This window comes from Cajanus cajan, chromosome 2, assembly GCF_000230855.2.
Source record: "Cajanus cajan strain Asha chromosome 2, NIPB_CcT2T_4, whole genome shotgun sequence".
NCBI lineage: Eukaryota > Viridiplantae > Streptophyta > Magnoliopsida > Fabales > Fabaceae > Cajanus > Cajanus cajan.
In genome coordinates this window covers 77,155,558-77,176,009 of record NC_138518.1, presented here as the reverse complement: position 1 = coordinate 77,176,009, position 20,452 = coordinate 77,155,558, and the positions used below count along the sequence as shown (strand labels likewise).

General features: G+C 28.0%; 2 protein-coding genes across 2 annotated transcripts; both read left to right on the top strand.

Annotated features, from left to right (window-relative positions):
* The first annotated feature begins 11,243 nt into the window (after window positions 1–11,243).
* Window positions 11,244–12,049, top strand: LOC109816449 (auxin-responsive protein SAUR71). The gene has a single exon (XM_020381474.3). The coding sequence runs from the start codon at window positions 11,370–11,372 to the stop codon at window positions 11,796–11,798; it is 429 nt and encodes a 142-aa protein (XP_020237063.1). The 5' UTR covers window positions 11,244–11,369; the 3' UTR covers window positions 11,799–12,049.
* Window positions 12,050–18,973: 6,924 nt separating this feature from the next.
* On the top strand, window positions 18,974–19,327 carry LOC109816450 (auxin-responsive protein SAUR71). The gene has a single exon (XM_020381475.1). It carries the CDS (start codon window positions 18,974–18,976, stop codon window positions 19,325–19,327), a length of 354 nt encoding a protein of 117 aa, XP_020237064.1.
* Window positions 19,328–20,452: the final 1,125 nt, after the last annotated feature.

Below are 20,452 nucleotides of genomic sequence, written 5' to 3'. Positions count from 1 at the left end.
AGTATTTATTGTCAAAATGATTAAACTGGCCATATATGATAACTATAATTATAAATTTATTAATTTTTATAATAAATAATTAAAATATGTGATTGGTTTGTTAGTGGAAAGTAATTAAATTCTGAAAGTAAAAGATTAATCCTAGCCACCTAAGAGTTAAAGACAATTCATAAGTCTACATTTATCATTTATGAGAGTTAAATGTTGCCCTGACGGGTCGTTCGTCCACCGCCCCTATCAGAAAATTATCAGAAAATTTATTAGTTTATATATAAAATATTATATTATATATATATTTTTTATTTTATATATTAAATTTATTGATGATTATTAATGATATATATATATATGATGATGATTATTTTTTTTTTTAAATGTCCCACTCATTTATGATCGTGGTAGAGTTATCAAAGTGGACTTCAACCTGTAGGTCGACTTGGCCTATCTTGAAAACAGGCCAGGCCGGGCCAACAAAAATGAAAAATTTATGATGGGTCAAAAAATGTGACCGACCCACCCGGGTTGAACTCGTGATGGGCCAGGCTGCCTACCTGACCCACTTATCAACCCATCAATCTAACCCACTAACAACTCATTTAACTATTTATTATTATATTAGTATTATTTTAATAAGATTTTTTTTATAGATAAAAATAAAATTAATGTTAAACAATATGAAATTACTATAAATGTATCTACTTAAACCTCCAATAAAATTTAATATTGATGAATAATCACTCTCATAAAAGGATTTTTATTTTTTTGTTTTGATTTTTTTAAATTGTACACTTTTTAATTTAAGTTTAATGTTTTATCCATAATACTTAGTTTGATAATTTTTAATTTAGATTAGAGATTATTTTATATTGAAATTTATTTTAAATTATAATTTTTCTTAAAAAAATTAAGTGGGTTGGTGGACCAGGCCAGGCTAGAAAAATTCGCATAATAAATTTGGTGGATCGGGCCGGGTCAATCTACTTAAAAAGGTGGATTGAGATGAGTCAAGTCGACTGGACTGATCCATTTTGACAGCTCTAGATCCTGGATCCCCACCAGGTATGCCCCTTAAGGATGTTTTGAGCTTGGATAATGCTGTCATGGCTTCAATAACCAACTCATCTGTGACTGTTATTTTTCTTTAATAGGGTCTTTATGGAATTAAAGAAACACATTTTTTTTAATGCACGTTTCAGTTTTTTTTCAAAGAAAAATTATGACAATAAAATTCGAGAGTGAGATCTTTTATTTTTTGGGTCTAACATAAGCTTTTGATATTTGTGTATAAGCTATTAAAATTTGCGGTGTATGTAATATGCTTTGGTTGAATATGGGTCCTGGATCGATACACAAACACTACATTAGGTATGCATGAAAAATAAAAGAAAAGAGAAGAGAAACGTTTATCTTTCCTTTGTTTGATTTTTTAAAATAAATAAAGAGAAATTATTAAAACGTGGGTGAGATTCAAAAGTTTAGCAATCTATAAAATGGAGAGAAAAGGAGGGGGAAAATAATGTTTTATATGAATTGTTATTGTTGGTATTATTTTTTCAATATTTAGTATTAGAGTCCATTTTATATGATTTAGAATTTGATTTTTAATTTGATGTTTTTATATTAAAATTATAAAGATAATAATAAGGTTGAAATTTATGCTTTATATACTACTCAAATCTTTCTATTGCTATTTGATAGTTTGATTCTAATCGTTATGGTTTGGTTTAAATTCAGTACATATGTAAATTTAAAAAAATTTAAATATATTTTTTGTTTCTTAAATTTAAGATAAATTTATTTCTGAATTTTTAAATTTTTAATTATTTTTTAATCATTATAGTTTTTAAAATTTTTATTTAAAATTAATATATTTAAATAATTATATAATATCAACTTGGTTTAATGTGACTTTTTTACTAATAAAGATTTTAAACATATTATTTAACAAGTTCTTTAACAAAAGTTAAATATAAAAACTAAAACTTAATTTTAAAAAATTAAAGAGAAAAAAAACCAAATTTAAATTTAAAAATTTAAAAATAAATTTATTTTAAATTTAAGAGATTAAAAATATATTAAAACAAGTTGAACCTACTATTATGCTATTGCTTCGGTGCTGTTAATTGGGTTGGATTTCAAATCCGTTACAATGCTACTGGATCTGTGTTTGCTGTTTGAGTTTTCCATCCTTCACTGCCAAAAAAAAGAAAAACGCTACTGGACCTGTTATGCCCACTATCATCAATTTTAATTTCGAATGTGTTGCAAATGTTATTACGCTTATGATATATACATTTCCTTTATATATATATATATATATATATATATATATATATATATATATATTTTATCTTTTTTAAAAAATTCTAAATTATCTTTTTAATTTATCTAATATTACTTATCCACAACATGAAAAAATAATTAGTTAAATTTTTTTTGCCAGTTTCGTGAGCTAGTAATATATAGAGTGGATGGCACTATTTCATAGGATTTAAATTTTTGTCATATTTTCAAAAATTCTTTAGTGTTCCAGAAAATATATATTTGTTTAAATATGTAAAAAATATAATTTTAGGAAGTATTTTTATAAACACTAAAATTAATGTTTCAAAAGGTATTTTATGGAACACTAAATTAATATATTGTGTTTTCCAAAAGTGTGAAAAAGAAGCAAGTGTTTGAAGAAAAAATGCACTTTTGGTTCGACATCTTTAATACTATTGAATAAGTTGTACATGTCTACAACATTGTCACATATTAATTCTATGACCTAAGTCTGTGTGAAAAATGAAAACTAAAAAAGGAGATAAAGAGAGTGTAAAAACTGAAAATGGAGAAAGAGTAATATGAAAAATTAAATAATTAAAACTATCTATTAAAATAGATTTGATGAATAAAAAAGACAAGACAGTACATTTAAAAATCAAAAGGGAAAAGAACAAAGTATATCTATAATTAAAAAATATAAAATTAATAATTAAAATTTATGATAAGATCAAATTTTTATAAAATAAAATTTAAAACTAATTATAATATTATTGATCATTGATTTTTAATTAATAATTATTATTATATTTTATTCTCTAAAATTAATTCTCTCATTTTAAAGGAACTAGATCCAATTAATAATTAGATAAAAATATAAAATTTTTAACTCAATTCTTATCGTTGTCGTTGTAATATTTTCTAATAAAAATACATTAATTTAAAGATCAAACTTCTGTTTATATATTTATGAGAAAAAAAATTATGTGTCACATCACATCATGTTGGTGATAATAAGAAATTTATCTTTTATAAATACATAAACAAAATAAATTTAGTAGGGCGCATGGATAATTTTTACAAAATCCTTATCTAATTAAAGGTTTTGAATGCAGAAAGCTAGAGTCAATAAATGACAATTTATGGAATCAGCCAATGTAAGAACCTTAAAAAATAATGGATATATCGGAGAAAACTTAGATATTGAATTTTAAATGTAATATTGATTTTAATATTGTTGGTATCGTTTTTTTAACTAAGTTTGGTGTTTTATTTTGACAATAGTATAGTATTAATTTTTATTGTGCGAGTTATTAAGGTGAAAATTCAATATTATTATTTTACACCAGATTCAATATTAATTAGATAATAGTATTAAAAGTATTTTAAATATTACACATACTTTTTTATTAAATAAATGAAGACATTACATTGAATGATAATTACGTAAGGTAGTGTATGCCACATTTTTTTTATTATATAAATATATTCTACAAGAGAAGTAAGACGCTAAATAGAACATTTATTCGAATGAGAATATATTCAAACCATATATAATAAGTATCATTGTCTTTAAGTGAAAAAGAGTGACACAAGATAAAAGAAAAATATGATTCAATTCAGTACAAAAACTTTTTCCTTTTTTCCTCAGGTTATCAAATCACTGTCGAGAAGTAATAATTAAAAATAAACATGATTAATTTAACATGCATGATGATGAAGAGAATTAACTGTTGATTTTAATTTGATTGGTATTTTTAACTATGCAATATAAATCAGTCTATCTCATGTTATTAAATATTAAAAGAGTTCAAACAAGAAATTATCTATATACAAAAAAAAATTATCTACTAGTCAATCATGTATCTTGGCTGAACTTTTCATATTAAAAAACCGTATTCATAACTACAGGTCTCTACTCTCCCACTGCACATATTAATTAAAAATAAATGGGCACGTGCAATGATTTAATAACATGTGGTTCAATTTCATTCTATAACCTAAAAAGGATTCTAGAAAAAGGATACCCACTTGTCTGAGGGCAGACATAACTTTTTGAAAGTTTTACCTTCAAGATAAACGCATAAGCCAATTATTTATGGGCACTTGATTCTGAATTTGTGATTAATTAATCAGAATTAATTAAAATTTAAAGATCATGCTTATCCATATCGTTCAATTGGTAACCAAACCTCTTATGATTTTTCTAATACCAATTGACCAAAATTCACAAGCCACGATCACTTGACCAAAACCACCGTTTTCCCTTTCTTTTATGTTAGTTTCTTGGAATGTTTATGTTAGTTTCTTGGAATGTTTATGTTACAAGGAAAGTTTATAGATAAACATATCTTACACGGCAAGTTTTTATTCTATCAAGTATTTTGCATTGGAAATATTAAAAAAAAATAATTTAAAAAATAATATTTATAGAAAATATTATTTGTTGGAAACATTATTTGTATAAGTTTCTATTAAAATATTATCTTAAGAGATGTGAAAAACTAATATTCTCAAGTTAAAAATAGAATTTTAATATGATAAAGTTGTTAAATTACCTTTATTTGTTACTTAGTGTAATAAAAATCTTTAATTCACTTGGAACTGTACCTGTCAAAAGGATACACCAGTAATCTTATAGTAGTCTGAGGGCCGAACGAGTACTCCGATCGAATATTCCGGTGGAGGGGTTGGTACCTGCAAAAGGCACTCAAACGCTCAAGTCAGGACAAGCACGAATATCTAGGGTAATTAATGAACAGTGACGTTACCTTTTGACCTGAGCTATTTATACTGACATTTATGAGCCATGGACCCCATGGGCCCTGCAACATATTTACCGTATTAGGTAATACACCTTAATCGACTAATTAACCCCTAATCTTTGATTAAGAGTACCAAGTGATGATAGGCCTATCCTAGTGGCAGATTGGCGTTCGGCTTCTTGGTTCTGCCATTCGGCCACCGATAGGGTGGTGGCCGAAGCCCCCTACCTGTACAGAAACATTTATAAATATTTCTAGAAACATTTAAAATCACTACTTAAACATATTTTCATTATTCCTAAAAAAATATAATTTTTAGAATTTATGATTTTTATACATGAAAAAATTTTCATGTGCCAAAACATCTCCTAAGAATAATTCTAAATAGTTAAAAATATTTTTTATTATAAATTTAATTATTAAAACATTTTTTTTAAATAATACTAGCTAGGGTAGTATTATATAAAACAATTTTTCCATACATATAATTAATTGGATAACAAACAACAATACACAATATCTTTACAACATTTAGTGTGACATTGTAAGTTTATTAATTATTTACTTTTAGCAATAACTATGTATCTAGTGTTTAAGATGTGTTGTGGGGCTCTGAGACTTGAGGAACTCTCAAAGTCTAGTTATTTTTTAGGGTTTCTAGCCATAGATTTAGTTTACCTTGAGGGAAAGAAATATATAATATTTCTATTAAGAACTAGCCTCATAAGTTAATATTTTTTAGAACCTCGAGAGAGAAACTTCTAGAGAGATAGACTATGATTCCTAAAGTTTTCTTCTTCTCTCCATCTTGGGTTCCTCTAGTGTGTGAGGATTGTTGTTGGGTTGTAGATTCAAAGCTTGAAGTTGAGAATCAAGTTGATGGTTTGGTAGGAAGCTTCCCTAAAGCTCAAAGTTTTCTACTTCCCTCTTCCTTTTTTTCATATTGATTGCGAGGTAAGAGAAGTTAAATCAGATTCTTGTTGTATGTTTGAGCTAAATGCATTGATTTGGTTGTTGACTTGCTTGCGACTGTGTGGGTGAATTGCATGATCTAACCTAGGGTTGTTGGACCTTGGGGTTTTGGTTTACAAGAGAATAATTTAGTGGAATTAATATATCTATCGTTGTATGTATGGTTTGAACTCGAATTTTAGTTATAGATGATGTGTTTGTATGAAATGTTGCAATTGCATGCTTGTGTTGGCTGATTTTCAGGTGAATGAGACAATTTTCTTCATCTACATTATGTAGAAATCACAGTCACGTAGGGCATACCTTCATGGCATCAAACACAATTCCAACTAGAGGTCACTTTGTCATTCACACCAAACGTAAGATCAATAGCACTAACCGTGAAGAGAGAGACTCATCTCAGGTTGGAGTGCCGTTGGGTGTGGTTTTAATGGCGTTGGGTGTTAGAGCATTGAAAAGTCTTTGACTTGTGACATTAGGCCCTAGTTGGATGGCACTAAACGTGATCAAGGTAGATACTCTCTGCCTAGATGACGTCGGATAGTAGTGAAGTGACATCAGACGTGGATTAGGCAAAGACTCTCTGTCTTATATGAAGCCATATGTGAATTTTTCCACGCTAAGCATAAGGTCCCAAGGGTTTCATACCTCAGTCATGCTAGGTAAGGGTTGAGTGGCATTGAACGTTAACGAGGTAGAAAATTCCTTGCCTTAGTGGCATTGGACGCGGGTTGAGTGTGTCGAAAGTGCATTGTTTTGAAATTAATTATTAATTGGTGAGTTGAATGTTGAACATGAATAAAACTGTTTAGTCTATTGCATGTTGTATATAGGATGGTGATAATATAATACTAACATGCTATATTTATGTAGTTGAAGTAGGCACTATTAAATAAATTGTTGAGCATTGACATGCTAATCTTGGAAGAATTGTTGAGTATTAGTATTCTAATTATGATTGGTGTGATTTTGTTTCTATATGCATTGACCTGGAGTAGTGTATATAGAGGATGTATGTTGAGGCGTTGATATTGAGAATGTTGTATACATTAAAGTATGTTGATTGACTTAAGACTAGAAGAGACGGTGTTGTTTGAAGGTTGAAGATCCCATATAGGGAATCTTGTTTTGGCGTTCTAGGAGACCAATTGTTGAAAACTCTTAGAGTAGATTTTGTTGAGTCTACTTTAAGACTTTAGTCAATATGGAGTAAAGTATGAAGTTGAGAGCTACCACTCCTATCTAAATATTGAAAATGTTGTGTGGTTCCTTGAGGATAATTAGTGAGTTAATTTCATAAGTAACTTAGTAATGCATGTCAAAGTCGTAGTATGTCTAACCGAGGAATCGAACTATTCTAGTGTAAGTGGCTACACCCTAGAAATCATAAGTAGATATTGATATCCCATTTTAGTTGTCGATCAAGCAAGCGCAGTGGATGTGAAAGTGATCAAGTTGTTTCAGTAAGGTCGAGAAACTTAGACTGCTCAAGTGTATTAGGAGATTTTTGTAGGTGAATGCATGACAACATATTAGTCGTGGTGCATGCATGTGATTTGGTGTGCATTAATTGTTGTCCATATACACTAAATGAATACCTTATTGTATGGTATGATTGTGGTGAATGTTTAAATTGCTTGAGTGTTTAAATTTCAAACATGTTGGTTGCTTTGTTGAATTGGTGACAGTGGTAAACCATGAGGTGTTTAGAGTTGGTTTACATGTGAGTTATGTTAGTGGTATAGATATTTTCTTTCTATACTTGCATGTTGTTGAAATTTAGTTTACTCTTACATGTTTTTATATGATTTAGACTGTGATGATCATGTGGGGCCATGTTGTTGCTGATGTAGTTGATAACTACATTTTGTTGGTCTATATAGATGTTGCTTGACCGACAATTTAAGATTTTATATTCTACTCTTTCAATATTAATGTGTGTGTATATTGCTTTATACTTTGTATATTTGCTCTTACATTTATATGCATGATATATGTACCTACCTAGTTATTGCAAATATAATTTCTGGTGATTAATTGTCTTTTCGCTGTTAGTGATAGATGATCCATAAGTATGATAGCTAAGATAGGTCGTTACATTTATGTATTTAAATTCTATCCATAGTTTTAATATCCATCTTAGACCAATTGCTTAAACTGGATCGATCAAGACCCGAATAATACACTGATTCGAGCTAATATTTCGATGAGTTTTACATTTGACTCGGGGTGACATCTCAAAACTTATTACAGTTAAAAATGGTATAAATTTTGTTTTTCTCCTTACATTGATGTAATTTTCTTCCGTTGTTGTTCTTGTGATTAGTTGCAATATATATGTGAGAATTGAACTTAGGTTGTGGTGGTTTTGGACTGCATCAATGAACGCTACACAAATTCATATTTTGTGATTTTAATTGTTATATATATATATATAATATTTTTTTATGATAAATGGTGCTTATGATTAATTTTTTTATAATAAAATACTTTTTCATGTATTTCTTCGTAAAAAAATATTTTAGATAAAACGGGATAATTGAATGTGATTATTTAACACATTAGTAACCACTAATTTTATATACTTTATTGTTATAAAAATTAACTTAAGTAATTTTTATCATATATTTTTAATTTAAAGTTATATATTTAATTATATTAATTCATATAATTTAACTAGTTTATAATTTTTTTGTTCTATCGATATCATACTCACTATAATTTTTTTTTATAAATATTTTTTAAAACATGAAATGAATGGTATTGAAATTTATAGGCATAAAATATATATAACATGAATATTTTTACTAAAAATTTATTAAAGACTAGGTCATATAATTTAATTAATGACCTATTGATTTATTTCTTATTTAATATCATAATCTTTTTGAAGACTAGTATAGTTTTTAAAACATTATTTCTATTTATTTATATTATAAAAACTACTAAAAAAAAAGAAGATGTATTTTGTGTTTCTTAAATTTTAAAAATTATAAATAAAAATAAATAAATTGATGGTTCCAAGTGATCACTTAAAAATATAGCAATTATTTAATTTATTTTTGATAACAAATAAGAGTATTATAGTTAACTAAAAATAGAGATAAAAAAAATTGATGATTCTTCATGTATCCCTTTAAAATAGATAAATAGAAAGGCGCAGTTGACTTAACAGAGACGAAGACGGAGACCTATTAAAAACCCATTAATGCAAATGGAAAGTTATGGTCATTATACGCTAACCAATTACCCGTCAGGAATGACAGCGCGCCACCACCACTTCATTTGCATTTTCTTTTTTTAAATTTAATTATAAGATGTCAAACTGCAGAGTTTTTTTTTTTTTTTTTTTTTTTTGTATACACTTAGTGTTACTCAGTTTTAAATTATTATATAATTTAAAAAATAATTTCTATACTGATTACTTTATAGTTTTTGTATACATTATATTGATTAATTTATTAATTGATACTTTATGAAAATTAAATTCGTAATGTTACATAATATTTTGTGTTTTTATTTTTATTTTTATAATTATGATTTATGAAAGATAAAAAAGAAGTAAATATAAAAATAATATTATAAAAATGAAAGCATAAAAAAGTATTATAAAAATGATTATCCGACAAATATAACTATTTATTTTCCGCTGATCATTCTTTGGTTGCGGCGGGGAACTTGTTTTCTCCTGTTCTCACCCACCAACCACATCCTCGAATTTACCCTTACCGGTTCTTAATTTTATATTGTTATATGAGATTTTATTAATAATCCCTTTAAATAATAAATGTAATGATTAAAATTTAAAGAAATTTTTGTAACTTTTTAATGCATTTAAAAAACTTAATTTCTTAACTATTTTTAACATTATAAAAAAATAGACAAATTAATATTTTTTTTTTGTCAATATAACTTTTATCCGATTGAAGTTAAATTATTAATATTTGTTTTACAAATCACACATTATTTACGGGAGACAATTATACCCGAATCAAATAAGATATTGATATATATATATATATATATATATATATGAAAATTATTTAATATTTTATTTAATTAATTAATCAATAAAATAAAGTATCAAATAATTTTCAAATTTTTTAAACTTGATCTATGTATTAAAAATTTTTAATTTAACAACTAAATCGTTAAAATTTGATATAAAATATTAGTTATTAAAAGAAGTAAGTTTAGATAAATTTATTTTTAAATAAGTTGATCTCTTATTTATATATATTGACAAAATGATTCTTCAACTCGCTCTGCCACTAATATGTAAGAATTAATGCCGATGAACCTATCTCGTTTTGCTTAATGAAGTGGGTTAAAAATTTTAACCTATTTACCAATGAATTGATGAATCGACTCACTTAATAATTAAAAATGTTTTAATTTTTTATATGTGTATAATATTTATTAAAAAATAGATAAATTAACTTATTTTTAATAATAATTTATTTAGATGCACAAATAAATAAAATTATAATTATAATTAACAAGATTATTTACAATCATATATATATATATATATATACACACACTAAAGATAAGTTTAAAAAATCAAAATTAATACTATTATTTTATTTAAATCTTATAATAAAGTGATATCTAATTTAAAAAAATAACACAATATAAGAAAATTTATATATATATATATATATATATATATATATATAAATGGGTTGTACTATAAACATGCTAACAATATAATGTATTATGCAAACATTGAATGATATTATTATACTATAATTATGTATATAAAAAAAAATTCCTTTGACGGGTATTATTATATTATAACATAAAGAAATAAGTTATGTGATAATAATATAAAACAAGTTTATACTAGTAACTAATTACAAATCATTGCATAGCATAGGTTTATGAATTTTTATAATAATTATTTTGAAAAAATATCAATGGATCGATTTGACAGTTTTCCAATGTGTGAATGGTCAGCCATGGGGTACTTAAACTCAAATACCAATTCAACGTCAAATATATAAGCGGATCAGAATTTTTTAAAGAGCAGACAGTGATATCTAACCCGCGTCATAATACATAATAAAAATTTCCAAATGAGTTTCTTATGGTAAGATTTGACTAAGTCCACGTATATTACCACTTTAGACATTGCATTTGTAGAAAAGGGATTAAAAAAGAATGGAGAATTGAAGAGGGCATCTATCCCTTTCCGCCCTTTGGAAAATCCACAGCGTGCGCAAACTGACATGCATCCAAAGAGTAAGACTAGCGTGTAACCAACTGCAACTGCTCTATATAAAGACACAAACCTTAAACTTCCCATATCTCTTGCTTCCCATCTCTCGCATGTTCAACACTTTTTTCTCGTAAATATTATAAAACATGATGGAGTTTGTGAAAAAGTGTAAGAGGGTATTGAGAAGCAGCAAGAGATTGCACCCTGAAAACAATGAGAGTGGAAGCTATGGAAGGTTGAGAAACAAGGAGAGACAACAACAGCAACAGAAGAATAAGAAGAACAAGTGTGGATTGACCCCACAGGGTTGCATTTGCGTCTACGTTGGACCCGAGAGGGAGAGGTTCGTGATAAAGATAAAGATCGCGAACCACCCTTTGTTCAAGGCGCTTTTGGACGCTGCAGAGAGAGAATACGGGTATAGAAACGATGGTCCCTTATGGCTCCCTTGCCACGTTGACTTGTTCTGTGAGGCACTGGCGGAGATGGAGGGAACCCTAGATGCTGATGCTGATGCTGATGCTGTGGCTTCTGTTGGTTGTGCCTTTTCTATGCCCTCATCAGCTTCTTCCTAACTTCATTTCTGCTGCTCATTACAAACTTCTGCTATGTACCTAAGCAATCACTTGAGGACCACAAAAAATGAAATTAACCTTTTTATAAGTTTAAACTAACTCATTTTAAAAAGAAAAAATTCTTGTATGAAAGAACTTTTACCCGTTAGTTTATGATGAGTTGACTTCAACCTGTGCATTAAAAAATGCCTTTCAATTTTTCTTTGTATTTTTTTCACCTATAAATGTTAATAGAGAAATTTATACTCAAATGTTACGAGACCCTTGTGAGTTGTTATAATAATAGTATATGTAGACTAGAAACTTATTTGTTGCAGCGTGTACAACTTATGCTAAAGCCGGCTATTAATGTTCCTTATCAATTAAATCCTATCATCGAAGGATTTAGTGTTGGATGGTTTCAGAGCTGTGTAGAATTGATTCAGAGAAAATTAATTCTTTTAATAGAACGAATTGAGGACGAGTGTTCCAACATATATATGGTATAAAAATATGATTTATGTTATAAAAACAATACGACTCTTAATCCTTTCCTTTTTAGGTGTATCAGGATTTTTGGGGACCGAAAATGATTAATCGATCCTTCTAGATATTAGGATTTATTTAAAGAATAATTAATTTTTTTAACAAATATTTTTTGAAAATATATAGAAGTTTGAAAATTGAACCTTTAGTTACATATTTAAAGAACATGATTATCTAATGATATCAAACTATGTCGATACATGACTTTTAATCTTGTCTTTACTAATTTTGTCTTAATTATAAATTATATATATTTATTTTCAAATCATGTTATAATTTTGGCCGGTGTTCACTGTAATTGTGGTTTTAGCTTTTTGTCCTCTCCTCAATGCATTTTTTTTTTGTTGTTGTTAAAACAAGGATTTAAAATATAATTGGGAAAAACAAAGTGCTTGATATGTTCTAATTTTGTCCTACTGGTCGCGTTTGTTTCTGTTAATTTTGGCCAATATATTAATTGCAGTTAGGATTAAAAATACGTCAGACTTTGCATAGGTAATTCTTGTTTTATGAAATTAAGGTTTATCATAGATTTTTTTATAAACCAAACTTAACCTTTTTAAAAGTTTCATAATAATCTATTTAAAATTTTATTTTGTATTTACGATATTAAATAAACTATAATAAACTTAATTTAAAATAAATTAATAAATTTGTTCTTAAATATACATGCAAGTTTTTTCTTCTTAATTTGCATAGTAAAAAATGGTTTATTTCATTATTGTTAGAATTTTTTTTTTTTAAATATATAACTATCATGAAAGTTTTGAAAATTAACAAAAGCAAAAAAAATATTGAATACAATTTTATATGCAAAAGACAATAACACTGCACCCCTATATATACATGTGGCAGATTCTATATTTTGCCATTATTTTTGTATCTACTAACTAATAAGTTGATATAGAAGAGAAATATTATTTACAGATTACAATGAAAATGTAAAACGTTTTCATTTCATACGAAGATCCGGTTAGAATTTCTGTTTTTGATTTTGTAAAAACAACAAATGCAAAGAATATTAATTTAATTTTTTATTATAAATTTACTTATTTAATTATACTATTAATAATGTAATATGTATTAAAAAAAATTATTATATTACATAGATAAATACGTGGACTTGATATTTCTAACAAACTTTTTTATTATACAAATTAATCAGGTTAGACCAGTCATTATAAATGTTTAGTTATAGTTCTCTATTTAAGACTTATTTATTTTCATCCCTATCTGTAGTTGTAATTTTGTCTTTATTGTCCTCTCTTTGTATTTTTCTTCCTCAAGTATATAGGTTCAAACATAATTAGGGGGGAAAAGGGTGTGATTAGTTCTAAATTTGTCGTTATTGCTTCTGCTTTCGATAATTTTGCACATTTTCTCAAATTTAGGGTTCAAAATGAAATTTGGGAAAAAGAAAGGAGTTAATATGTTCTGATTTTGTTCTCATAATTACTTTTTTTTTGATAATTTTGGCCAAGGTTCACTATAGTTGTGGTTTTAGCTTTTCTTCCTCTTCTAAATTTCTGCATTTTTTCTCACATCTAGGGTTTAAAATATAATCCGGAATAACAAAGGGTTTGACCTGTTCTAATCTTGTCCTATTTCTCTCTCTCCCAAATCTAGGGTTCAAAATATAAGTTGGGAAAATCAAAGGGTTGGATATGTTCTAATCTTGTCCTGATGATTACTTTTGTTTCTGATAATTTTTGTCAATGTTAATTTTACAGTTATGGTTTTCTCTCTCAAATTTAGGTTCAAAATATAATTGGTGGAAAAACAGATGAATTGATGCCACTGCCATGCACCCACACACGAGATTCGTGAACAAATGTTTTCTTACTTTTTCTACTTTTTTTGACTTTGTATGGACTGTAAATCGGATTTAAGAGAATGATTTTGACATCTCTTATAATTGCCAATTTGGTTTTACTTTTTGTTATTTCCACAATTAGAAATATTGTGCATGTATTGCGCTATTTATTGACTTATAGAATTGTTAATCCAATTAATTAATTTGATATGTACTTGTTTAACTCATTTTTTTTTATTGTCCATTGTATTTCTTGTTCAGTACGTTTGCAACAGGGTTTGATGTAAGGAAGACATTCACATACCTTTCAAAAACTCATGTGACGACTGTATTTTTTATATTTTTTTATTTTAGTTATATTGAGGCCTCAATATAATTTAATTTGGTTTTTATAATTTTGCTTTGTTTTAATTAAATTGGTTTAGGTTTTGGGTTTCAGGGCATTTTTTTAGGGTCAGTGCGTTGTTGAAATTTATGGGCTAATAGTGTTTTTTTTTTCCTGCTGAATTAGGGTAGCTGTGATTCTTGTATCTCTTTTGCTGGAATTTTATTGGTCATTGTGAAGGGAAATTTAATGGAGTGGGCGTGTTTCAGTTTTACAACATGAAACTTGATAAGCTAATATAAGAAGTGGCATTTCTTTTATGGTTGCACTGAATTTGCATCTTGGATGTTGTAATTGGATATGCACTTTTGCTGTTAACGTTGTTTTCTGTTTTTTTGTCCAATGTGGGAGAATTGAAGAGATCTTTGTATTGCTTATCCTCTCAATATGGAATAATTTTGGATGTTGTTGCTCTAAAGACTCCCAAGCTTCGAGGTCGAGGATGGGAGTAAAACTTCCCGTTTTATGACAAACCTATGGTAATTAAGCTATACTGCTGTTGTTAGTTTCTTTACAGTTATGTTGATAAATCTGTTTCACCAACCTTATATATATATGTAGCTAGTTAATTAGAGCTGGCTAGAATTAAATTCTGTTATTATGTAACTTTTTATTTTATGTTATATATTTAAGTCATTTTAATTCTCTGTTATTAATCTAGGAATTTAAACTAGGATCTCACAAAGATACTAGTTTAAATTCCTGTATTGATATGATGATTTTGTTTTATTACAGGTACCACATCGAAACCCTTGCGATTGATTACATTAACATGCTACAGTGAAGGTTTTTAACACTTGGAATTAATTACATTAGTTGCAGTTTTTTGGTTTGTAAGAGCAGTGAAAACGTCTTCTTCGTTATGATATGTATTAGTTGAGCCTTAGGTGAAATTGTAACAAACATTGGTGCGGTGCCTTTTGGCCTCAATCCTCAAACCACTTGATACCTTTTCCAATTTCCCATCACCAATCGTTAGTTAGAGCAGACTATGGATTCGATTCAAGGAACATATTTGTTTAGTACTTTTCAATTATTGAAGCACTTTATAAAATATTTCCTTCATACAAAGTAGTAAAAAAAATTGAATCAAATTATGCGAGATTCATTGATGTCTGGGTGGGTTTTATCTTGATTTAGTCAGCAAATTAGGCTGTTGTAGACTTGAGACTATAGTGAGTCATCTTTTAGCCCACATAATGTGTCTACGATTGTGTGTTCATCTTGTGTTTCCCCTCTTGCTTTGTAACTAGTAAAATGCAAAAGTTTTTAAGTTTTTCAAAATCTTGGATCCTGATTTGCAATCTGGATGGTATTTACAGATTAAAATACATAGGAGCTGTCCAGGGGAGTTAGATGATGTGGTGAAGCAGTTGGAAGAAGCAACCGGTTCAGTGGCTGTCGGTCAGATCGGTCGAACGATGATTATATTCAAGCCCAGTCTCTCCAAATTGAAGGCAGAAGAAAAGAAGAAACAAGCTCGTAACCTTATTCTGAAAAAACAACTAAAACCAAGACTGGTAAACAAGGTAAAGGTTGTGCATTTATGTTGTGCATAAGCTATCCTGCTCTATTGCTACTTTTCCCTAATGCTCTCGTGAAACTGCAGAGTAAGGAACAAGTACCCAAATTAACGCGGCCTGGTTCATCATGGAAAGGAAGAAACCGTAGGTCATAAACATATTGTAATAGTGTCGAATTTTGTCCTGGTGCTTGGTCTGAGCGAGCTTGAGGCTTTCCTTGTATAAAAACCAATGGTCAAGGAGCTGGACATGTTATTGGTAAAAGAAAGTTCAGTTAAATTAAAGCTCATTTTGGATCAAAGAACCCTTGCATACGGTGATAGGATCTATTAAAGTTTTTTGTCTGCTGTTGCTGCATCATCTTTCAATTTTGACAGGACCTTAGTTAATTCATATGGAAGTGAGTCCATCCATATGGAAGTGTCAGCTCAAGGGTCTAAGTCATAATCAATATAAACACTTGAATAATATAAACACTTGAATAATTTAGACAAATGCCAAGTTGCAGGATAGTAATTAATAGTTGTAGCAGTAAGTTAAAATGCCATAATCATTAAGACAATATAAACACTTGAATAAAAGATATAACAATATAAAGCCAGTTCCTATGTAGCAGAGAAAGTTTATAAGAAAATAACAAAATACTATTGACTATTAGTTTGCTGATATCCTTTTTGTTTTTTTGCATTTATTCTAACACTTTTGTTGATGGTTTGTTTTGAGATTCTACAGGCTGATGCTGGGGGTTCTCCTTCACTTGTAGCTCGAGGCCTCTCCCCTGCTCAAGTTACTGTGGGCTCCGAACAAATTCAGATTCAAGTTCCAAATGAAAAGGTCATTATTCATGTTATACGTTAATGAGTATCTCTATCTTATTTTTATTAAAGGTCATTATTCATGTTTTATGTTAATGTATATAACCTCAAGTCACATGGGTTTCTTTTATATAGGTTGGGTTAATCATAGGGAGAGGTGGGGAAACTATTAAAGGCCTGCAGACCAAATCTGGGGCACGCATCCAGGTAGTTGTTATCGTTTGTCTTGAACCTTTTTTTCATGTATGGTTCAGATGGGATCTAAACTGGAAAAGGATTATTCTGCTAATATTGAGCTTTATATTGACGATTAAAAATTTAACAATAATGACAATAATTTGATTCATAGAGACGGTTAATTTAGAACTAAATAACTAGTGTTTCCTTATTTCCTCTGCATCTCAAATCATTCTTATTTTAGAATTGACAATAATTCTTATTTTAAATAAAGTATATTTTTTACGGTTTAAAATTGTTAGAAAATGCGAGAAATGGCAATCTAAAACCACTAGAAAATGTAAACAACCAGAAATAATAATAATTTTGTGGAGGTTTAAAAATCAATTAAAATGAATATTGTGGCGGTTTAAAACCGCAGAAAATGATGAACAAGTCAAACAGAGCTGCAATTTTGTGGCGGTTTCAGACCGCCAGAAACTGTCAAACATGTCAAACCAAAATGCATTTTGTGGCGGTATCAAACCGCCAGAAAGAGATTGAATTTTCTGGCCCACAAAACCAGCGTTTACAAAATATCCGCCACAAACGGTTTTTGGCGACCGTAGATCCGGCGGTTATTAATGACGCCGATAATGCAATTTGAGGCGGTTTCTAACCGCCAGAAACTACCAAAATAACTGTCACAAATCACACATTTTTTTTGTAGTGGCCATATATAATTGATATATATGCTATTTTATTAATGATTACTGTAAATATAAAGATTAAAAATTAAAGAAAAGATACATTTGTAATATTGATTAAAAAATTTAAACATATATTTTCCTTTCAAAAAAATATTTTTAATTTCTTATTTTTATAGCACTATTAAAAAAACTGGCATTTATTAACGAACAGAAAATTTCAAGCATTATAATTATCTTTGTTAGTATAATTTTTATCTAACATTTTGTGGGTTTAATTTGATATATTGTCATTTTAAATCTTTTGTATTGTCAATTAATTAGAAATAATTTGATATCAAGACTTTTAATTAGAAATACAAATTTCAACATTTTACAATTATATAATAATATATAATTAAATGAAAATATAAAAATATTTTTATTGTCATTATATTTCAATTAAATTAATTCATATTTTATATAAATAAAATTGTTTTTTAGTATGAGAGATTAATTACATATTCATTGTTATTTAATCGTCACGTATGATAAAATTATAAACATTTATATTAAATACTTTAAAAAATCATATTTAGAAATATAGTTTCTAGTTACTTGATAATGTAAATCTATTCTTGTAACAATGTACAAAAAAATAAACTTGGTATTTTGGGTGAATTTTTACGATTGTTAGAGAGTTAAAAACTAATGTCTCATGTAATAACGGTGTATAAATTAATGTCAAACTATTAGAATTATAATATTTTACATTATTAATATAGATTTATATGTATGTATTAATAACTTATTTTTTGTTAATAATTAATAATTAAAGACCACTCGAAACGATAACCCATTAATTAATAAATCACGTGTTTTTTTTATTAAGGGTAGACAAGATACCAAAGCCGTCTTATTTGTAACCCTAGATTCAAAATTTATTAGCTTGCTCTCTGAAAGTATTTGACTTTGTCTATTTTTCAATTTCAACTCTAGTCACCCCCTACCCTACGCCCACAATATTCAACACCCACAGCCGCAAACCGACAAAAATACAAATAATTCATTAATAAGACCGAAGAATCTTCGCAAACCAATGGTGCAACCGTGCAACCAAGTCCTCTATATAAGGAAAGGAACCTTAACTTAATTTCAGATATCATAAACAAATCAAACACTTCTCTCGTACATCTGCATGCTCTAACTAGATACATAGAAAGAGTACGTCCAAGAGAGAACTGTTCTTTTTTCCCAAAAAAACGAATTAAGATGGAGTTTGTGAAGAAGTGTAAGAAAGTATTGGGTAGCAAGAGATTGCACGCTGAAGAGAATGAAAGTGGTAAGTTGACAAACGAGGAAAAGCAACATTATGAGAAGAAGAATATGCATCGTGTGGCTCCAAAAGGTTGCATTTATGTATACGTTGGACCCAATAGCGAGAGATTCCTAATGAAGATAAAGATGGTAAACCACCCTTTGTTCAAGAAGCTTTTGGGTGAGAGTGAGAGAGAATATGAATATGATTCATATGAATATGGGTATAGAAACGATGGTCCCTTATGGATCCCTTGCGACGTTCTCTTATTCTCTGAGGCACTCAAGGTGATGGAGAGCACCACATGATCGATATATGCCTTCATTTTAACCTGAATTTGTTGTAGATATGTGAATTGGAGAAATTATTGACCACTATGGTTCCCGTTAATATTTCGATGTATTAATTACTTCTTGTAAAAATTGAAAATTTTAAATGTGTTATATAAGCATTGATTGAAACTATGATTTAGTGGTAATTTAGGATAATTTCTCATGTTACGAACTTACGATATTTTGACTTATGAGTTGACCGGTTGAGCTACTTGAAACAGATAGAAGGGGTCAAAAGCATTCTTGATGAATGGTGATATATAAAAAGAAAATGAGTGCTACATATATTAGAAACTTATTTGTTTTAGTGTGGTGAGCCCGCTATTAATGTTTGTTACCAATTCAGATAAGAGGATTTGGTTTGGATTGTTTTAAATTATAGCTGTATAGAATTGATTCTTTGGATAACAATTTTAAACTATTGGTATCGAGGATGTGCGTTCCAACATATATATAGCATGAAAAGTTCATTTATGTTATAAAATAAGAATGTAATTTCTCTGTTACAAATTATTTTTTAACAATAATTATTTTAAATAATTTATGCAAATAACTGTTGTAAAAATAACCAAACAAGCAATTATTTTAATTGATTTAAATAATTTAGTAAAATCCTTCTTTCAAAATTTATAGATTGAATATAATGGTAAAACTCTCTTTATAAGTTTTCTAATAAAATTTTGTAATTTTTTATACATATAATTTTCTCTCCCATTTAATAAAGTAACTCTATTTAAGGATGATAAAAACAAGACAAGTTAGGCATTATAATACAATTTATCTAGTCCATTTGACTAAATGATGGATTAGGATGAATTGACTCGTCGGTTCACCTATGTTATTATTATTATTATTTGTATTAACTTTTTTTTAATTTTAAATTTAAATAAGTTACATGAGATGTATTACATAAATAATTTGTAATTTGTTCTACAACAAATATGTTATACATTTGATTTATTTTATTATATCTAATTTAAGATTTTTGTTAAACTTGTTGAAAGAATTATTATAGTTACATATCTGATTTGTTATGTAGCAAATCAAACCAAATTTGCTATAATTTGATATTTATTTTATTATTCAGGTATATGAATTTAT

Bases quoted from the DNA above. Each gene is read 5' to 3' on its own strand.
- LOC109816449 (XM_020381474.3), top strand. From the start codon at position 11,370: ATGATGGAGTTTGTGAAAAAGTGTAAGAGGGTATTGAGAAGCAGCAAG.
- LOC109816450 (XM_020381475.1), top strand. From the start codon at position 18,974: ATGGAGTTTGTGAAGAAGTGTAAGAAAGTATTGGGTAGCAAGAGATTG.